This window comes from Podarcis gaigeae (assembly GCF_964106915.1).
Source record: "Podarcis gaigeae genome assembly, chromosome: 1".
Classification (NCBI taxonomy): domain Eukaryota; kingdom Metazoa; phylum Chordata; class Lepidosauria; order Squamata; family Lacertidae; genus Podarcis; species Podarcis gaigeae.
In genome coordinates, this window is record NC_139678.1 from 93,208,189 (window position 1) to 93,231,157 (window position 22,969).

General features: G+C 43.9%; 1 protein-coding gene across 2 annotated transcripts in view; it reads right to left on the bottom strand.

Annotated features, from left to right (window-relative positions):
• ITGB5 (integrin subunit beta 5) overlaps positions 1-22,693 on the bottom strand; it is a 79,316-nt gene extending 56,623 nt beyond the window's left edge. The window contains exons 1-2 of one of the 2 annotated variants that reach the window (XM_083737890.1): positions 22,617-22,693; positions 5,328-5,413 (exon numbers count right to left, since the gene is read on the bottom strand). Coding sequence is in view for 1 of the 2 variants with exons in the window: in XM_083737889.1 (XP_083594015.1) it covers positions 5,328-5,413; positions 20,182-20,272 (177 nt within the window). In the remaining variant the exon portion in view is untranslated. Of the gene's footprint in view, positions 1-5,327; positions 5,414-20,181; positions 21,252-22,616 lie in introns of those variants that run through there. The other variant, XM_083737889.1, reaches the window with a different exon arrangement.
• Positions 22,694-22,969: the final 276 nt, after the last annotated feature.

Genomic DNA, 22,969 nt, shown 5'->3' on the forward strand with positions numbered 1-22,969 from the left:
TTGTTCTTCTGTATTTTTCCTCTGCACTAAGAGCTACCCAGGCATCCTTGGGGTTTATTTTTTAAACAAATGTGTTTTTTCTTCCATCTCGTTTTGAGGCTCAAAGTGAGTATGGATATCATGTAAATGCTGTATAAAATTGTTAATAACAGCTAAAGATAGAGGAGAAATTCGATTTTTGATTCAGTTTGTGTTTTGTGCCAAATATATATATAAATGTACTGATGAAAATAACTTAAAAACGCATCACACAAGGCAGGTTTGATTTGCAAAAATATGTATGAATACAATTTTGTACTGAAGAGCCAATGAATTTTTACAAGGAGTCTTCTTAAAAAAAAGCAAACTAACGAGGAAATGTGGAGAAGTGAACTTAAGAGTTGTTTTCTTTAATGAGAAACTGAAATTGACAGATTTGCCCACCTTGTCCAACAGTACAGTAAAGGGTTTTTGTAAAACAAAAACAAAACAGACATCCCCAGTCAGTTATCTCTCTCCTGCATCTGTAATACTCCCCCAGCTGTAAAACTCCACATGTTTTTGGCACCAATTACAGAATACACATTATCTGATAAATCTGAGTACAGATTACATTCTAAAGACCACAATAAAGTACAAGCATTTTTTAAAAATTGCAGAACCAGAAATATGGACAAACCACACCCTCCTTTTTTCTTTTCAAAGAGGAAGACATTAGAGGCTTCGAAAATTCTGGCTAAAGCACACTGAAGCTAACCCATAATATGAGCTAGAAGTTCATTACCTTATGCAAACCAGGTTATAAAAAAATACTGCCAATTTTTTTCCTTATTCCTTTACATCTTATCTATCTAGAAAAAAATAACTCGTTCTCTGATGTTTTCTGCTTAGCATGCCAATAACTCCCTCTCTTTTTGCTCACTACTCTGCAACACCAATATTAATAAAAATAAACACTCAGTGATCCTCTTTTAATTTTTGCCATTTCTCCTGCAATATCTTGCCTCTTTCACGCCTCAGCCTCAAGGCAAATACATACCAGGAGCATGTTATTTCCACATACAGTACTACAACTATTTTTTCTTCTTCTGAAGATAGAAGTTTAATGGAAGCTTTCAACTCAGAAACAAAATGCCTCCAGAAATATTCTGTCCAAGGATTTCAGGTGAAACATGCTTCCATTATGATACCATCTAGCTCTCTGACTTTATGAAAAAAAGATCATGCCAGTATAATCTATTGCAGGCTTCATTAGACCATGGTCCACCATTTTTAAGAATTTAAGGAAGTCCGTCTTTTGTTATCCATTTACATGTTGCTTAAACCTTAAGGTGTTTGATTAGAACAAAACTAATACCAAAGTCTCAATTGAAACTACTGCGGCTGGTAAGTAAAAAGGTCGAGGGGTTTAGTAATTCAGCAAGGTCTAGGCCAGGTGTACCCAACTTGGCACCTCCAGAAAGTGTTGGACTCCAATTGATTATGCTGTTGGGGCAAATGGCAGTTGTCACCCAAAACATCTGGACAACACTAGGTTGGGGAAGCCTGATCTAAGATATATTGCACCAAACTCAGGGCTAATAATTGTTCTTTTCTCCTGCAAAATCAAAATGTCATTATTCCTGAAAAACAGATTAAAGGGCACAGTGATCTGTGGAGAACCGCAAGTCTTAAAAACCTAGCTTTGGAAATTCCTCAGAAAAGAGAGGCCCTGTTAGACTTGCCACTGGAATTTGAGGGGGGGGTGTCAGGGAGAATTTGAATCTTCTGCTGAGGTTCTGCCACTTCCATACATGCAATTTAGGATACTCAAAGAACAGCAGCACAAAACTGAATTTGTTAACATTCCATTAGACAGACAGATTTTCCACACTTCTTAGGACAGGGAAACTAAATCTGAAAATAGAATTCTGCCTGCGGACTGCAATGTAATATTTGCACTGCTGGTGCAATCCTATATTCAGAAATGTGAGCATTATTAAAAATTGGATTTATACCACATCATTCCTCCAAGGAGCTCAGAGGGGGGCACATGCTTTTCCCCCTTCTCCATTTTGTCCTCACTGCAAACCTGTAAGGCTGAGAGACAGTGACTGACCCAAGGTCACCCAGTGAGCTTAATGACTGAGTGGGGACTAGAACCCTCGTCTCCCAGGTCTTAAGGCTTACCCAGACTTGCCCCACCACTTTCCCCAGGGGGAAACCCAAACTCTACCTCTGAATCAGAGGGAACGTCTTTGGGTTTTCTCTGGATTGTCGTGTGCTCCAATTTATCACTAAAGTGTGGGGTTTTTGGTGGAGATCAGTGGGACAAGGGCAAAACGGCACAGATCTGTCCCTAGAAAGCATAGGACATGCAGAAAACTACTCAAATCCATGCTTTCCAAGCACAGGATAAGTCTGGGTGAGCCCTTAGTATGACACTCTAACCAACACACCACACTGGTTCCATTGTTTTCATTGAGGTTCCTCCCAGAATAAGTGTCTGCAAGGCTGATGCTTAAGGGTTGCATTCAATGAAGTTAAAGAGCTGGAACTCAAATTTGCTCCGCTAGCGGGCTGCCGTTCTCAAACAGATCCTCTTGCCCGAGAGGTTCCACAAGCAGACAAATGTGTATGCAGTAGTGAGGTCTTGTAAAATGGTTCCGCCAGTGGGGCTGTTGCACTGGATCCTTCTCTTGCACGACTTTGAGAAATTGGTCTCCATTACTGCAAAGGCCCTTCTGATAACAGACTGGTAGCTTTGGATGCAACCCTTAGTAATCCTGGAGCCCCATAGACTTGGAACCAAGGACTGGAATTCAATACAGTACTATCATTCAGTAAGTGCAAGCATTTTAGCTTGCACCGTGGAACTATCTCCCCTCTTCTCCCCCTAAAAAAGCATGCTGTTCTGGGGGTTCTCCCGGCCACACAGAGGGGATTTGGGGAGGTGTATGGGGAGGATTTGGGGCGGGGAGCTCAACTGCACTAACGGAGCCCTTGTGCTGTTTTCCACTAGGGCACCAAATTAGTTTAATCTGGCCCAGGAAACCCTAAATTTTTTCCTTGGCTAACAAGGCTTTCGTGGCTCTAAATATAAATTTTCCTGGCTAGGGTTCCCCCCCCCCCACTCAAAGTGGGAACTTTTGTACAAAGTGGGGAAGAAACAAGGACACTTAAAAGGTCTGCTACAACTATGTACTTTTAGAATATCAATGTCAACTTTTTTCACTAAACATTGAAAACCTTTTCCTTACGGGCAGTAGCACAATTAAAGGCAGATAATTTAAACTAAGAGCTATTGTGGCCTTCAGTAATTATTGTCTACAAACAGCCCCTTTTCACCTCTTTGCTTTCCAGTCAAATCGGGGGGGGGGGGAATCTAAACCAAATAATTGATTTGATAACGTAGCATCAGCAGCTACTGCTGAAGGCTGACCTATAACTAGCGGTCACAACAACTCCCGGATAAACATTTCTGTTGGCAGAGCCACTCAAAAAATAGCCCTTTTGTGCCAAGAAAATAAAACAATTCTAGCCCAACACCACAGCTTCGCAAGCAATATTTTTTCTTTCTGATGTCACCACCACTTATACACTTGGCAGAAACACACTTCTTACAGATGCATACAAGATGTCTCTGAGGCATTAAGGGGGTGGTGAGGGGTGGAGAGTAACCCTTCCCCTATGCCTATGCACTCTTTGTACAAGAGGCTGAGCATATGAAGAACTAAACACCATCATCCTCCTGGCTGGATGTATAAATGTAACAAGAATGGTTGTTTCCCATCCCTGCAGGCCAACAGTACTCTGGCACTTCTGGCCTCAGATGACCAACTTAAGTGTTATCCTATTACTGAAACGTGCTTCTTACAGGTTCCATCCTGTAAAGTATTTCTACTGGTGCAACAGGACTGATGTTTCCTCTCTTCTCCCCATGCCACCCCCAAATCTGCTCCAGAGAGTCCCACAACATTAGCCTTGGCAGGTCTCCAAGGAAGTGAGCCTAAGTATATACAGTGGTACTTCAGGTTAAGTACTTAATTCATTCCGGAGGTCCATTCTTAACCTGAAACTGTTCTTCACCTGAAGCACCACTTTAGCTAATGGGGCATCCTTAAACTTTCCCCAGCATAGTCTTTTGACCCCCATCCTACGCCTCCCCTCTCTGCGCGTAAACCAACTGCGCAGAGAAGGCGTGGGCAAAGGGGGACCTGCCTCCCTCCCACCCGCTTGGCTCAGGCCCGGTGCTGTGCCTCTCCCTTGCATCCTCCGAGCCCTGCATCCCTTCCCCACTGGAGGTGTGGCTTCCCTCCTCCACGGAGGAAGTGCTGCTTCTCAAGATCTTTTAAGGCTCCCTGTAACCCAACTGCCCTTCCACCTCTCGCCTCTGAGCTGATGGCAGTTCCCTGACAGACAGCATATAAGATATTGCAATGAAAACATCAGGCCATTATCCAAATGTATAAAGTCAGGTTGCATATACAGCATGATACCCACAACCCAAGGCACATTTTAAGTGGGCAGGGAAGTCCGTTACACCAAAGTGACTTCAATAGCTATCAGGGTTCCACTTCAGATCACAGCGACTGCAGGCCCAGGCCCACATTAATCATGTGCATTTAAGTCACATCAGGTTCAGCAGCCCTAGTATTACAGAAGAGTTGCCACAAAAGGAGGATGTTTATGCCATAATTATGCAAAAGCTCTATTCTTTAGAAATTTTCTTTTTTATATAAAGGATAAAAAATGATAAACATGATCATTCTAACTCATGATAATTCATGAGAGGATATTATAAAGAAAACCACTGCACTTAAGCATGTATACTTAAGTTAATATTAATTGAAATATTAATATTAACTAATCTTAAAAGAGTTGGCCCAGTAAAATCAATAGACTTAAGCCCATTGATTTCAGTGGGTCTACTATGACTAATGTTGGTTATCAACCATTTCTTTTTTCTTGGACTACATATTACTGATGCATTTTATTTTATTTTTGCAAATGGGTGGGAAAGAAAAAATACAACTTCCTGATACCATTGCCTCAAATAGTCAATTAAGTGTTATTATATAGGTAATTACAAACTTATTTAACAGCAAGGTTCACAATAAGACATGTGAACATTTGAGTTACACAGAACTCCTCTTCAGGCTAGACTTAAAACGGAGGAGTAGAGATTTTGGGCAGAGGCTTGGCATCGCACCCTTGGTGTTATTTATGATTTAATGCAAGGAACTAAGGAAGTAATCTGCTGACCAGTCTGCCTTGTACAAAAAAACACCTGAGGTTAATGATTCTAGACTGCAAATATACAAAGCTAGTTTTAAAGTAAGAAGGACCAAAGAAAAGTGACAACTCACCTCTTTATAGCACCAAGCACACTCGGGATGAACAAGCAAACATTCTTCACAGGAGGTAGCACTGCCGCTTGTGCAAATATTGAGACCTTTAAGAGAGCAAACAAGAGAAATTGACCAAAAAAATACCCCATGAGAAATAACAGGGTGCTTGTTACTATTCACACCAGAATAAATATGGCATATCAGAAACAAAACTACGGCTGCAATCCTAACCCCACTGGGGGACTAAGCCCCATTAAATTCAACAGAACGCACGTCTTGAGTAGACCTGGACAGGATTGCAGTCAGCAGATTCATTGAAATCAATGGCCATGACTAATTTAACTACAAAGATTTCAGTGAGTATACTCTAAGTATGACTTTATTAGAGACAACCCTTTAGGAATATCTTTCTCTTGATGTGTGATGATTTTGCTCCCGCCCCCCCCCCCCCCAAAAGCCTGCATTTGTTGCTTTATAAAAATGAAGTAATTGCTTGTTTTCTACTTAGATAAGGTTAAATAAACAGCCCTTGTCCAGCAAGTTATCAAAAACTCCCATATTTATCTAAAAACATGCTAGGTTAGGTTGTTTTTAGTGCTAGGAATTAATGTCTCTATAAGCAGTCAGTCAGCATTTGAACAACTTAACATTTTCAATGCTTGGAGCTAAGACTTGCCACTCTGGGGGCCTTTGGGAAGAAGGATGGGATATAAACTTAATAAATTAAATAAGGGTTATTTTAAAATGAGGATTATTTTAAAAGCCACACCGTGCACTTTGAGATAGTCTGATCACCAAAGTATTCCACTGTACTGAAGCCTCAAAGTTTAGGGGTGTTTTTTTCCCAGCCCAAACAACCATACAGTGGTACCTCGGGTTAAGTACTTAATTCGTTCCAGCGGTCCATCCTTAGCCTAAAACTGTTCTTAACCTGAAGCACCACTTTAGCTAATGGGGCCTCGCGCTGCTGCCGCGCCGCCGGAGCACAATTTCTGTTCTCATCCTGAAGCAAAGTTCTTAACCCGAGGTACTATTTCTGGGTTAGCGGAGTCTGTAACCTGAAGCGTATGTAACCCGAGGTACCACTGTATTACCTTCCTATGTGTTTGAACAAGAATTCTCTGACAAAGTGATATTCCTATCTACTACCAGTACCCAGAATTTTTATAGCAGGGCTGCTTTAAACAGCAACATGAGAGACAAAAAGTCAATAGCCATAACTTTCCCATTCATGGCATGGAGATGGGATGATAAGGGAAAGTGTTTATTTCTGCTAGTTGCACAGATGTTAAGAGACAGGTACAGGAGCCCTGACAGAGTAAAAAGATGCATCTTACACTGTAAGCAAGAGGCCAGTATTTGAGAGAAGAAAAATCCTAGGCACCTTTCTAGCAAATATTTCAAATTCCTAAGCACCAGCACAAACTTTCTAGGCACATGGCAACCAGATGCTTTGAATTTTCCCCACCCTGCTTGCAGTGTGGTAAAAACATTGGTGAGTTAGCACGCTGAAAGTGCTGTGAAAATTACAGTATTTTTCTGTGGCTGCGCATACTCAATGGAATTTTAGAAATCTAGGTAAAGCTACCCCTGCCCGTACGGGCCAGTCTTGCCAGACTCTAGGGTTGTGCGCTCATCTCACTCTAGACGCCGGGAGCCAGCGCTGTCCGGAGACACTTCTGGGTCACGTGGCCAGCATGACAAGCTGCATCTGGCGAGACAGCGTAGCACACGGAAACGCCGTTTACCTTCCCGCTGGTAAGCGGTCCCTATTTATCTACTTGCACCTGGAGGTGCTTCCGAACTGCTAGGTTGGCAGGCGCTGGGACCGAGCAACGGGAGCTCACCCTGCCGCGGGGATTCGAACCGCCGACCTTTCGATCGGCAAGTCCTAGGCACTGAGGCCTTTACCCACAGCGCCACGCGCGTCCCTTTTTAGAAATCTAACTGTGAGCAAAAGTTTGTCTGGAAAAATTATGGAACTCTATTTAAATAAAATATGTCTAGGTTATTCTCTGGAATACGAGAACTTGTGGCAGTCAACTGACTTGCTTTTAAAAAGGGGAAATCACAGGCATCCCTCATTTTAAGACTACCGTAAATTTCGCTCCATAACACGCAGTTTTTTTCTCCTAGAAAGTAAGGGAAAATGTCTGTGCGTTATGGAGCGAATGCCTACAGATGGCGGGGGAATTCGCTGCAGTCGTGAGCAGTCCGTGGCTTGCTTTGAAACAGCAAAGCGGGTGTAAGCGGCTCCTGTAACTAGCGGAGCCGGGGAGGAGGGAGAGAAGCAGAGCGGGAGTTGGCTGCTTTAAAACAACCCCGTGCTCTCTGTCCCTGCCTGCAGTTTTTTGCTGTCCGATTTTGGATTAGCCACTGTAGGGGCTGTGTGTGTGTGTGTGTGTGTGTGTGTGTGCTTGAGCTATCGTTCTCCTCCTCCTGCTTCCCCTTCACTCTCCCTGCGCCCCTGCGACTTTAGAATTGACACTCTGTGTGTCTGTGTGTGAGGGCTCCTTCTCTTGCTTCCCGTTCACTCTCCCTGCGCCCCTGCGCTCTCCCTGCGACTTTAGAATTGACACTCTGTGTGTCTGTGTGTCTGTGAGGGCTCCTTCTCTTGCTTCCCGTTCACTCTCCCTGCGCCCCTGCGCTCTCCCTGCGACTTTAGAATTGACACTCTGTGTGTCTGTGTGTGTGTGAGGGCTCCTTCTCTTGCTTCCCGTTCACTCTCCCTGCGCCCCTGCGACTTTAGGATTGACACTCTGTGTGTCTCTCTGTGTGTGAGGGCTCCTTCTCCTTCTCTTGCTTCCATTCACTCTCCCTGCGCCCCTGCGCTCTCCCAGCGCCCTGTGACTTTAGGGCCAATTCTCTCTCTCTCTCTGTGTGTGTGTGTGTGTGTGTGTGTGTGTGTGTTTTGACCTCACTGCGCTTGTTGGGGGAGAGTGTTGGTCGCAATTTTTCTTGATTTGTCTCAGAGTGGTTACTATCGTGGTTTTCTTGCCGGGGAGGAGGGAGAGAAGCAGAGCCTGCTTGTTTTAAAGGAGCAAAGCCGGAGAGGAGCCTCTCCTGCATTATTAGCAGCATCCTTCTCCACACACCCCACGTGTGCTCCTTGTCCCTTGAGTGTTTTTCCTTCCCTCCCCACTTAAAACGTGGTTACAAAGCACGGATCCACATGGATCCTCAGGATTTTTGTATTGGGCTACCCCAAACTCACTGTCAGATCACATGTCTGTGGCCACAGCATGAACCACAAAAATCATACAGCCACTGTTTCGTTTAGAATATTTTTTTCTTGTTTTCCTCCTCTAAAAACTGTGTGCGTGTTATGGTCAGGTGCGTGTTATAGAGCGAAAAATACGGTATTTGAGATCTGAATGGATTCTGGTTGAAGTGAGTAAACTGCACTGATCTGAACTTGACCTTTTAATAACATGGCATTTAATTAATTGTCTGAACACACATGCAGGTTACATAACTATCTCATTTCATCACTGTGACCTATTTATTCTTTTAAAGTATTAATATAATAATTTCCACCGGATATCCATGTTATGCAGGGCAGTTTGTTTATCCTGGACACTAGCCAATAAAACACAAAAGTCAGTGTGTATATGCGCAGAAATAATACACACCCCCATAATCAGACAAGCCACATAAATACACAACGAGAGAAAAAGAGAATAATAGAATTGTAGCTTTGGCAGGGACCAAATCTCTGCAACATAGGGATATTTTTGCCCAGTTCAAGTCTCAAACCCACGACCCTGAGATTAAGGGGGTGGAGCGTTATTTAATATCTCAGTCTATCAGTCTCACAAGGAGCATTGCTTTTACAGAAACCAAGGCAACAGCTGATAGCAGACTTCTCTCCATGAATTTGGAGCACTTTCTAAATTACTGACCAAGGGTATAAAAACCTCCTTTCTGCATTTGCGGCTCCTCATAAGACAAAAACACAGCTTCCTCCACCAATGTCTACCTACATCTAAGCTGGGTATGCCAATTCTCTGATGATCTCATCATGGATGTGTTTCAACACACTTGGCAGAACTGCGCTCCCAGCACAGATGTGCCATGGCAAGGAAGGAAAGGATATTGCTGATATCACCTCTGTTCCCTGCTCTCCAAAACACCAAGGGAGCAGGACTGCATCCCTTGACAGCATCTTTAAACAGCGAAATTAACAGGGAGGTTTTTAATGTTTGGTGCTTTATTATGCTTTTAATTCTGTTGGGAGCTGTCCAGAGTGGCTGGGGAAAACGATAAATTATTATTATTATATTATTATGTCTCATTTCAAAAATGCTGCCATTTACTCTATTGATAACCACGCTAAGTTTTAGACTACAGTGATACCTCTGGTTACAAACTTAATTAGTTCTGGAGGTCCGTTCTTAAACTGAAGCTGTTCTTAACCTGAGGTACCACTTTAGCTAATGGGGCCTCCTGCTACCACCACGCCACCGGCACACGATTTCTGTTCTCATCTTGAGGTAAAGTTTTTAACCCGAGGTACTACTTCCGGGTTAGCGGAGTCTGTAACCCAAAGTGTTTGTACCCCGAGGTACCACTGTACTGGTCTATTAAAGTTCTCATGTGGTGTTCACTTTTTATACATCTTTGATACATATATTTCTTGATGAATCTCATTTCTAAACTGCAGAGTCCTGACATGCAGCCAATTAAACAACTGCACTTAAACATTCAGGGTGATTTATAGCCAGCAATTAAACCAAAGTGGCTGAAAACGCAGTACTTCCATTCTGGTTAAGGACCACATTGCTATGGTAGTTCTTTGGTAATTAAGTGGCTACTAGATCAGGGATCGGCAACATGCAGCCCATGGGCCAGATGCGGCCCACGAAGACCGTTTCACTGGCCCATGAGCCACCCCTAAACCGAGCCGCCTACTTGGAGAGTCCCCCGTGCGCTGCTCTAAACCAGTGCAGTGCGGTGCGGGGACTCGCTGAATAGCACTGGAAATGGCGTCTGCGCACTCGCAGATACCAGAAACTGCATCTGTGCATGTCCAGACGCCCAAAATTGCTTCTGCGCAGGTGCAATTTTCAGCATCTGGGCATGCGCAGGTGCAATTTCCAGCGCCATGGACATGCGCAGGCGTGATTTCTGGCATCACGCTGCGCCACTCCGGCCCACGAACGATCTCCATGGGAGTCATCTGGCCCATGGCCGGTAAACCTTGCCAACCCCTGTACTAGATCGAGCTGCAAGGCTTCTTCTCTATAATAATCTCCAGGCTATGTTCAACACCAAGGCAAAGTACAAAGCAAAACAAATCAAACAGATGTTGCCTTATAAGGCTTACACTCTTATAAGAACTGCTGGATCAGGCCAATGGCTCATCTAGTCCAGCATCCTGTTCTCAGAGGGGCCAACCAGATGCCTATAGGAAACCAGCAAGCAAAACAGGAGCACAAGAGCACTCTCCTGTTTCCAACCACTGGTATTCAGAAGCTTGAATTGCTGCCTCCAACTGTTGACACAGAGCATAGTAGCCACTGATAGCCCTCTCCCCCTTGAATTTGTCTTAAAAATTGCACATGTGAAAGCGAAGGGAAGAGAACTATTTTGTTATGATGTGATAGTATTTATAGGCAAGGCAAAGCTATCAAGAATACTGATGTGTCAATTTGTCTGTGCCCAGATATTAATAGGGTCAATATCTAATTACATGAACACAGCTGATGACATTGAATTGACACACTGAAATCTAAAAAGAGCCTGACCCAAGGCTAGATTCTAAAACCATTGTGATTCCTTTTTCCCACACTGAGGGATCAATTCAATGACAATATGCACACAGTCCTACCAAGTCAACAAAAGCACCGGTCAGTTCCCCCCGCGACTTCTCGTTGCAAGCAATCGTAGCTTCAAAAGAGAAAGAACTGAACTACATGGCAAACACAGAATGAACATATTCCAATTCTGTAGTGGAAGATTTCAAGCTTCCCTTCGTAACAGCTTCCTTGGTAGATTTCTTGCAATGTGTGCCGATATGTGAAAATTTAAAAAATTGGGCGGTGGCTGCATACATCATTCCAACTCAAGAACTGAGAATTCCCCAAACAAAGTCCAGAAGTGACACCCTATTCTTTTCACTATATGAAACTTAATGCTTCAGAAGGAGGCAGGTGCCCCAGATTCAGTTTTCCAAAGATCTGAATTTAATCAGACACAGAGCTCAATTCAGGCTTTGGGGCCTAGCAAAAAAAACAAACCTGTGGCACTTTCAGTCAGGGGATAAAGAGAAGCGCTAGTGTTCTGGTGCTCCCCAAATAAGGCATCCATCCCTTGTCAAAACACTGGGCTGGGTTTCCCTATGTTGTCCAGTTGACTTGAAGAGGGGTGGTTCTGTCACAGAAACCCCATACAGTGGTACCTCAGGTTCATTCATTCTGGAGTTCTGTTCTTAATCTGAAACTGTTTTTAACCTGAAGCACTTTAGCTAATGGGGGCTCCCACTGCCATCACTGTGCAATTTCTGTTCTCATCCTGAAGTAAAGTTCTTAACCCGAGGTACTATTTCTGGGTTAGCGGAGTCTGTAACCTGAAGCATATGTAACCCGAAGTACCACTGTACACAACACTTCCAAGGCTCTTCAAACAACACATTCATGGAACAAACATGCAAATGATGTTCTTAAGAACACAACTGAAATGTCAGATTTGCAGCAGCATTCCAGTTTACGCTATGCCTTGAACAGACCATGCTGTAATAAGCAATATGAACTCGCATCTTCCTTGATCACTGAACTAGTGGAAATTCTTGTCCTGGATTCACACGCTCTACACAGCAATATCTGGAAGGTTCTTGACCGGCATTATAATGAATACAAACATTGAGAAGCCCTATATTGTTTTATAGGCATTTGCCACAGGCGGCTTGGCAGTACATAAAATAATCTTGTTAATGTGGCTTGTTAAACTGTAAACAACACAGAAGGAAATAAATGAATAAAGAACTAAAAGCCACTCCGTTGCACTCCTCCTTTTAAAAAGCCCAGAATAATATTAGGGGGAGGGGAACTATGAAGAGAACATGGTGTGCTATGCAGATACATTTTCTAAAGTGGTGCTATTTTAAAGTGCATTTCAGAAGCAGCATAAGAGCATCCCTACTGTTTAAATGGCAGTTCCCTGGAATTAGTGAATTCTTTTACACAGAGCTGATAACTCAACATCAGCAGCAGAGGGAAGGGTTGTTAGTCATGCTTCCAGACCCACTGTGCTGGTCCAGGGCGGGAGGTTACCGTGGGGCGAGATCCAGGACCTGAGTTGAGGGTCGGCAGACAGTCCTCCATGGGCAAAGCGGGGTCCACAGCGGGAAGCCGGGCAAGGACAGGAACTCTGGGGGAAACAGGACTGGATGCTGGCCGAAACAGCTCATCAACGTTGCTCCTGCAACCTGGGACCGGGCTGACTGGCCTTTATCTTCTCTGAGGCCAGGGGCGGTCCCGGCCCCCAGGAGACCCGCCTCCCCTGGCCTTAAGGCGAGCACTCCTCCTGGGAGAAACCAGTTCCCTTCGCCTCTCTGCCCTGAGCCGCTGCAGTTCAGGAGAGGCTGAAGGGTTACTGGGCCCAGGGGGAGACTCACCTGTAGGCACTGAGTCCTCAACCACCTCTGGAGCCAGAATGGATTCACCTGGTGCCTGCTCCTGAGGATCCGGCACAGGTGCAGGCACTTCAGAATCAAGGCCCTGTCCCAGTTCAGTCGGCCCTGGAGGCGGGGACTCCTGTGCAGGCTGGGATTCCTCCGGTTCAGCCTCTGAATCGGATTCCCAGGCCATTACACCCACAACCCCACACATACATTAAGTAAAATAGAAACATCGCCTCCTGACCCCACCCCCACCCACCTTGGCCCCCTCCACCTCTTCCCCCCCTTTTCTTCCTAATGTAACCCTAATGACTCAACAAATGAAACTGACCTGTAGAAAATGTAACTTGAAAAAAGAGACATTGCGCATACCTTTGTAAATAATAATAATAATAAACCTTATGCTACATTCTCTCCCTAGAATATGGCTGTTTGTTATCTGGCTTGAGGGCATAAACCACCATGTGAGGTTAAATACTCAGAAAGATGGGATAAAAATTTATGTCCTAATCTAAATCTAGTCCAGGCTCTTCATCTGATCATTGTGCAGTTATTGACAACAGAAACAGGCAGTGAAAACATATTCCAGGACCAGGGCTACCATCCTACAAATATTTACTTGGGAGTAAGTCTCACTGAACTTAAAGGAGCTTATATCTGAACAAACACAAACATTATCAAGCTATAAGCCTTTACTCAAATTAACATCGTCCACACACATGTTCAAATATTTAACCACAATCTTTAGCTTGTTCCATTGCAAACAAGAGCAGGAACTAGTAAGATCCAGTATATGGGTTGCATCTAGCTAAGTCAAACTAAAGAGTAGAACAACTGGAATCAGTGGACTTCAGATATTTCAGTGGGTCTACACAGAGAATGACTTACTTGAATTTAGCCCTAGGCCTCCAGGTAGACAAGTGATGTATTATTCAATATCTGCCAAATCAGCTTCCATGCACAAGCAAAGCAGTTTACAGTAGTCAATGGCTCCATATATACACAAAGTTTAGCCAATTTATAACTGTATTTGGTTTGGGAGGGAAAGCACTCTCTAAAACCTGACAGTACAGAAATCAATGGACTATAGCATCAGTGACCATCAGGCATATTTGCAGGCTAAGAACTGAGGAGGAGGAGTTTGGATTTGATATCCCGCTTTGTCACTACCCTAAAGAATCTCAAAGCGGCTAACAGTCTCCTTTCCCTTCCTCCCCCACAACAAACACTCTGTGAGGTGAGTGGGGCTGAGAGACTTCAGCAAAGTGTGACTGGCCCAAGCAGTTGCATGTGGAGGAGCGGAGACACGAACCCGGTTCACCAGATTACGAGTCCACCGCTCTTAACCACTACACCACACTGGCTCTCACACCACACTGGCTTCTGAGGAGTGTATCCTATAGGATTCCCTCCTTAATAGAAAAAAAATGCTAGATTTTTTATTTTTTTGAGGCATTGTGTCTCTGAATACCAGTTGCTGAGAACCATAAGTGGGCAGAGTGCTGTTTCACCAGCAGAACCTGAAGTTGCTCCCCGTGGGTATTGGGTTGGGTACTGTGAGAGATAAATTCTGGACTAGATGGACCTCTGCCCTGACTCAACAGGCTCTTTTTCACATATACACCTTTCCATATATAAGCCACCCTTTCCATAATCTACTGAGGGGGGAAACATTGAATGACTATCTCAGAACAACACCACCACCACCTATATTGATTGCAGAGGGAAAGTGCAATAAAAGCAAGCCTTGACACTGCTCTACTATTGTTGTCCTGCATGCCAGTCACAGAGTTCTTTTCATGTGGCAAATATACCGTAAATAATAATTGTTTTTCCAGCCTTTGGCTACATATGCTTTGTGAGCCACAAAATTGCTACTATGAAATGTAGGCCAGCCTAAGCTCAACAGAGCGAATATAAGAATGAGAAAGAGAGAGGGGAGGGGAATTCCATTGAAAGACTTATGCAATTTGTCCAATCCATAGGTCTGGGTCATTGAGACTGAGTCCTCCAACAGTCCAACAAATGGGATCCTCTCGTAACAAAGGAGACCCCACCTGGCTGAGAGAATGGTTTAAAGGCACTGGTACTGAATGGCTGTAATCTACCTTTCCCTCCTCTAATCAAAGTACTTTATTTTGCACCCCAAGTGTTGAAGTCTAAACCACCATTTTGGGGAATCATCCAGGAATGTAACTGCAGGAATAAATCAAAAGGGCAACCAGAGAATACACTGTAAATATGCATGTTTGCAGCCGAAGAATTGATGCTTTTGAATTATGGTGCTGGAGGAGACTCTTGAGAGTCCCATGGACTGCAAGAAGATCAAACCTATCCATTCTAAAGGAAATCAGCCCTGAGTGCTCACTGGAAGGACAGATCCTGAAGCTGAGGCTCCAATACTTTGGCCACCTCATGAGAAGAGAAGACTCCCTGGAAAAGACCCTGATGTTGGGAAAGATTGAGGGCACAAGAAGAAGGGGACAACAGAGGACGAGATGGTTGGACAGTGTTCTCGAAGCTACCAGCATGAGTTTGACCAAACTGCGGGAGGCAGCGGAAGACAGAAGTGCCTGGTGTGCTCTGGTCCATGGGGTCACGAAGAGTCGGACACGACTAAAGGACTAAACAACAACAACAACAACAGCTTTGTAAACGTGGGTTGTTGGAACAATTGCAATACGACTGGCAAGACATTTGATGGCAGAGCCACAGCCGGCCTTGTATGATCTACAGAGAGAACTGTGTCAATGCAGGTCTTATCCAAGCACCTCTTCACTGCCATTTCTAAGGCTTGGAAATGGGGGTTAGATGACCCTCAATCTAAATCGACTGCATGCTATTCTCAACTGCCCCAAGATAAAAGTAAATGGTTCCAAGAGGATATTATTTCCTTGACCGCCTAATATATACAGGCAAAGTTCCAATTCCTTTAAAAAGGATGATAAAAATGTGATGATATTTAAAGATTTCCTGTACACAGACATCCCAAGGATAAACTTGAGGTGTAGGGGGGGGGGGGGGAGGAAACCACAGTTTGTTTATTTTCAGTCAAAGTTATTTTGAGAAGGGCAAGATTTATTTCATTGCTGTTAAGGTCACAACAACAGACTTTGTGAACACAAGGTATCTGTATTACCCACAATTAAACCTCAGGTACACGGGTACAACGGGTGGAAGCTACTGTATAACGAAATATAGTAAAGGTCCAGCATTTGTTAGACAAAGGACAAAGGAATGACAGTAACTGACCAACTTACCTGGTGGAAACTCATTCAGCTCTTAAAACACAAGCTTGTTTTACACACAGTTATCAAGGATGTTCTGATCCCATCCACCTCAACATCTGTCTATAAGACTAGCATTGTGGAATGCAAGTCCTACCACACCCAATACTTGGTCATGCTGATTTGTGCTGATGGCAGGCTGGTGAGCCAGAAATTTGCCATTAGTACTACAAACTGTAGCCAACCAAATTATTCAGAGAGGTACACAAGATAAGTTTTATGGCCCGTCCCCTGTTGTGAGTCCCCAGTATCTGGTAGTCAAGAGATTTACTGTCTTTCAGAATGAGAAAGAAGCCTCAGACTTTGCCTTCAGACTTTGCCCTCCCCACACCCATATATCTATTTTTAAATAAATAAAAAGATACTGAAAAATCCTAAGCCAATGGTTTGCTTACTCTATAAACACAGAAAACAAAGCAAGCAAGCAAAAAACAGCAATGCTCACAAACATGTGGAAAGTCGATTTCAAATTCTATTGGTATCTTACAAAAGAAGACCAATTGATTGGGCAGCACTAGGAGCCACCCGTCTGGAAGTAAAGGTAAAGGTAAAGGGACCCCTGACCATTAGGTCCAGTCGTAGCCGACTCTGGGGTTGCGGCACTTATCTCGCTTTATTGGCCGAGGGAGCCGGCATACAGCTTCCAGGTCATGTGGCCAGCATGACTAAGCTGCTTCTGGCGAACCAGAGCAGCACATGAAAACGCCATTTACCTTCCCGCTGGAGCAGTACCTATTTATCTACTTGCACTTTGAGGTGCTTTCGAACTGCTAGGTTGGCAGGAGCAGGGACCGAGCCACCGGAGCTCACCCCGCAAGTCCTAGGCTCTGTGGTTTAACCCACAGCGCCACCCGGATCTGGAAGTAGCCACTGACAAATACACTGTTAGGTGGAAAAGCACAGAAACATTATCTAGGATTTTAGGGAGCTTCCTAAAATGTTATTATAGAATAAAATACACTAGATATCAACAAGCTGATTTAACAAAGAACGATGGTGCAGAGACTTGACAACTGGAGCCAACAGTAAGGTGTGCAATGCTTTGACTCAAACAACTTGAATTTTCCCCTTCCTCTGCCAAATGGCAAAGTAAAAACAGGAGTCTCAAACAACTCCAGCACCAGATTCTACATTTTTTTTAAAGGGGAAGTTTGGCAAGGGATTTGCCTCTTCTCAATATTCTTAAATTTCATAACAAAGGCCAAATAGAGGTTTTACAAATATTGCAATTAGAACAGTAAAGGAAGCAGGGGGAAGTACACACATTCCACAAGACATTTAGAAAGGCCCATAATTTATAGGTGCTTATTTGCTAACCCTAAAAACATCCGAGCCAAGAAAGAGGAGACATGCCAGTTTGTAAGCAGAAATAATATATATAGTGGGCAAAACTGAGACAGTCAATGGGAATAAATTATCCAAGAATACAGACTCTATGGAATAAACTCCCAATCATTTTGAAATTCTAAAAGATCAGAATGTTTCCCATTGGCCATTATCTGCATGGTCACTATGAGAGGCGAGTTTTTCTATGGACATCTTTCATATTCCCCCAGCTCTCTCTTTCTTCACAGCTGTCTCTTGGGGATGCCTGACAAAGAGGAAAGCATAAGGGAGAGTTGAAGATCCCTTATCTGAAGGAGCAGACCTCTATGAGGCCCTGATAAAGACTTGGCAATAACACTAGCATACAAGAGAATATGTTTTTCTTCTACCAAAAAATAAATTAAAAATCCTGTCATATTTCAGTACAGTTCATTTACAAACCAGTTCAACAACAATAGTCCCAACACAGCTCTTTGACAGACATCTGCCAAGAGAACAGGCACTGACATATCTAAAGTTGTCCCAAAGTCATCGCTTATTCTGTTGGTCTGTGTGTGAGAAGGGGTGAGGGGAGAACATATGTATGTTTGATCTGAGAAAGGTTATGCATGAAAATATAGCCTATGTGTACAGTGGTACCTCGGGTTACAGACGCTTCAGGTTACGCGATTTCGGGTTGTGCACCGTGCTGAACACGGAAGTACCAGAACAGGTTACTTCTGGGTTTCGGCGCTCGCGCATAAGCGCCGAATCGCAACCCACGTATGTGCAGACACTGCGCTGCAGGTTGTGAACGCTGCGGGGTGTGAGAGGGAGGAATACAATTTTGACAGGGGTGCAAAGTAAGTATTAAAAACTCATGCATTATATCTACTTGTTTTTGAAGTGCTAAACGATGTACACCTATTTTTCAAGATGAGAGATAAAACATCAGATCTCAGCTTGCTCAGTAGCTGACCTGGGACAGCAAACCAGAGAGAGGGTGACATCTCTGCAACTTCACTGGCCGTGCACTAGCACACATTCAGCCATTCAATACTCACAAGTCAGAGGCATGTGATATTGGGACAGCAGCAGCCTACAGGATCTTTTCTGCACAACATCTGGGCAAGAGCAGTCAATCTGAGCAGGAATAATCTGCTATTTATGCAGCAGTATTAAAGGCGTACAACCATTTCTAACTGAAGCATGCAGTGGGAGGTAGCATACAACAAGCATAATTCCAGGGCATAATTCCAACCCTGGCTTGCTTGAAAAACCAACATCCAAACACTGTTCATACACACATTTTGTGGGCCAGCTACAGAGAGCTGCCCGACTCCTGTCAAGCCACTGACATATTACAAGTCTCTGCTTCTCTGGTCATTCCGAAACCACTTCCCCCTATACATTTTTTAAAACACAATTTCAGTAAAGTAACATAGGAAGTGAACATGTTTATATAAATCCAGCTCCTTTTTTTTTAATAAAAGACCTTATGTGACAGCCAGCTCTATCATGATAAACACTTCTACAGCTTGGCTCCGATGGAAAAAGCCACCACAGAAGCCTCTCTTGTGCGGCAAGATAAACATGACCCATCTTTGGTGGCTGCTTTTCTCAAGTGGTCTTTCTTTGTAAAGGATGCATTATAGTGTGCCATGAAAACAAGATGTTTTATGTGAGGGAAGTCTTCATGCATAGCCTATGATTATACACAGTATATATACTGTATATGTGAAGTTTTCCTTTTGCAAATTCACTTCAGGGCCCTACCCATGCCTCACTGTGAAAACTTGGCACCTGCATTCTTAATGCAGCACTACCAACCATCTTTGGCTTCTGTTTCTCCTGCCTTTACTTTTGGCAAGTGGTTGCCCAAGATACTTGGCAAACCTGATGCTTAGTCACTCACTCGTTTCCACTCCCAAACGCCTCTCCAAAACAACAGACATCAGCTCTTCTGAACAAGCAAGCATAGGATAGGCTGCAATTAAGTCTGATTCAACTACATCATTACACCTTTTACATTTTGTACTACAACCTTCAAGAGCTCAAGATGACTTACTGATAACTACTTTTCTCTATTGTATAGAACAGGGGTCAGATGGAGAGCCTCTGGCCCACCAGAAATTGTCAAACTACAACTCCCATAATGCCAAACCATTGGCTAAGCAAGCTGGGCTAATGGGAGCAGGAGGGCCACAAGATCCCCACCAATGGTCCGAAATGATTATCCACAACTCCCCCCCCCCATGCTTTCTGTTTTGTTTTAATATTTATGCAAAGTCTTTATATGTGCTGTTTTCACACCCTAGGAATCTTGTCCAGAAGGGCAGTGTGGGTAATTCAAATCATCAACAATGTGGAATAAATCACAGGATTATTTTTAAAAATATATTAAAAAGAGTAGTCCCTCCGACTTTCTTCCTCAGACAATCACTTTTGGAGTTCGTGCACACCTCTCTTAAATACTCAACAACTAATTCCACTAGTTTGTCTCCCACTCAGTATGCCAAGCTTTAAAACCCTGTTGCTGGGGGATGGGGACTAAGACGCAGCTTCACATATTCCCTTATACCCAAACACCTTCCGAAGCAGTTTTATTTTCAAAATACCATTCCTCTCGATTATAATTCTGCTTCTGAAGCCATCCACTAACCTCTAACAGTGTTGAAGAGGGAGAAGATGCATACGCAGGCGGCGGCGGCGGCGGCGGCGGGGTAAGGCAGGAGCCCCCTCCGCCGGGACATGACGACCGCAGCTGGAGAAGGGGTAAAATAAAAAGGCTCCTCGAAAGTCTTTTGTGCAGCTGCGCCGGGAGAAGGGGAGAGAGCGGCGGCGGCGGCGCTGCTCCTTCAGCAAAGGCCACCGCTAGAGCGGCTGCAGGCACCGGTCGGCTCGGCCAAGGGAAGAGGCGCGATCCTGGGCATTCCTGCCTCGTCCGGAGCAACCAAGGCAAAAGATAAAGGGGTGCGCGCGCGCGTGTGTGGAGAGAAATGGGGAGAGAAGACACCGCCTCCTTCCTTACACCTCCACAGCAGGCTCCATCTCGCGCAATGCTCGCCTTGTTGCGCCCGCGCCGCCGCGCACTTCTCCCTGGACTCGAAAAGTTGCGCGACTCCTCATCCGCCGAGTTCTCCCAGGCCCTGCCTTAGCAGCCTGTTCCACATCTCCGCCTGATTTTGCATCTGAATTTCTGACTAGTGGTTTGTGCGCCCCTCTCTCTCTCTCTCTTTCTCCGCGTCTCCTTTCCCCCCCTTCCTTTACTGGAACTCTCTCTTTTTACTCTCTTTCCAAGACTCAGCAACTTACTTCCTACAGGATCTGAATGGCAAAATCTCCGCCCAGCCTGCCCAATAGGCACCCGGGGATTTTTAACTCTCGGTAGCCCGGTCAGGATGCACCTCCCCGCCTCCGATCACAGCATTAAGTTCCTAATCTAAACTAAAGGCCTTTTTAAAAATAAGCTAAATGGATCTATGGATTCCAGGTCAAAAGTAAACTTGTTCTAGATTCAGGTAGGTAGCCGTGTTGGTCTGACGCAGTCGAAATAAATTAATTTAAAAAATGTCCAGTAGCACCTTAGAGACCAACTAAGCTTATACCCGGAACAAACTTTGTTTGTCTCCAAGGTGCTACTGGACAATTTTATTTATTTACAGTATTTATTTAAACTTGTTCTAGATTGCCGCAACCTTAAATGGCATCCTATACGCATATTTATTACTTGAATAAAATTGCGACTCAGGCTGTATACACACCATACATGTAAAGCACGTGTCTCTCTCCCCGCCCCCCTCAAGAATCCTGGAAAGTCAGCTACAATTTCCAGCACACTTAAACTACAGCTCCCAGGATTCGGCGCCTACGGGTGCTTTAATTACATTTGGTCGGTACGCAGCTCCAGTACTGAACTTACCGTAATTGCCCTCCAGTTACATGGTAATCATGGATGTAGCCAAGGGGGAGGGGACAGGGAGGGGCAGCTGCCCCCCATCAATAAATACCAATAATTATATTATATATATATATATATATATATATATATATATATATATATATATATATATATATATATATATATAATAATTTATATATATATATATATATATATATATATATATATATATATATATATATATATAAAATATAATATAATTATATATATATATATATATATATATATATATATATATGCTTTCGTAGATTTTCACGGGTACAGGAATGCAGGTTTTGGTGTCCTCGGGTGTCTTCCCGTGTAAAAGTTGGGGTGTCTAGGCGACGTTTCGACGAGGTCTCACTCGTCATCTTCAGGCTGGTGCTTTCGGCTTCTTGTTACTGGAACAGAGCGGGATCTCAATGTTTGAGTTCCTATAAATACTGTAGAGGGGGTGTGGTGTCTAGCCTCCAATGTTCTGGGCAGAGAGGAAGTTCCCAGGCTAGTGTGCCAGTAACAAGAAGCCGAAAGCACCAGCCTGAAGATGACGAGTGAGACCTCGTCGAAACGTCGCCTAGACACCCCAACTTTTACACGGGAAGACACCCGAGGACACCAAAACCTGCATATATATATATATATATATAGCAAACAGATTCTGCCCCCCACCCCACTCAACAAAAGGCCTGCCCACCCTAACAAAAATCCTGGCTATGCCCATGATGGAAATGTATGCTGCATTACTTTTCAGTTATCTCAAAATGTGGTAAGCCAGACTTGCTGCATTTGAAGGCGCTCCTACCCATTTTGCTGAGTGAACCCTGGACTTCTACCCCAAAGTGCTGCCATGAGGGCACCATTAACAAGGCCCTGCCATGCCCAGCGACTTGGAAAAACCCTCACTGAACTCACTGAAAAACGCACTTCTTCTGATAAAACGTCTACAAGGCTATTGGACTGTAAGGTATTGATTTGTGGTGTGTAATTCTAAGGTAATGCCCTGGAGTAAAGGTAACCTGTGTATTATCTTCCAAGTATACTTTCCTACTAATACCCTGGGTGTATCTTTTAAAGTAAACTATCTGCCAGGGTTAGGTAAACCTAGTATCAGCCAGTCTCTGTCCACTATTTTAAGGATCAGACTGTTAAGTACTTACATCAAAGGCAAGGCTACTCACTTTGTAGGCCCGGAACGCTTTGTAGGCCCCTTGATAAACAAGCTAACACATTACTGCATTAGTAAATGAAAGTAAAAACAAGCTGAAGGGTGGATCCTTTAGTTCCAACCCATAATAACTGGAGACAATATTTAACTCTATAATTACCAATTACTGCACAGATCTTCTCCCAGTCCCCTAGAGAGAAATGAGTGTGCCGTTTCAAAAATAGCTCAGCTCCTCAGCAGACACAACAGCTCCCGAGTGTCCCTGATCCGTCAGTGCATACCTGTACACATTGGATAAATGACTTCACGCTCGCATGACAAGTAGTTAAAGCTTATTGCCTACTC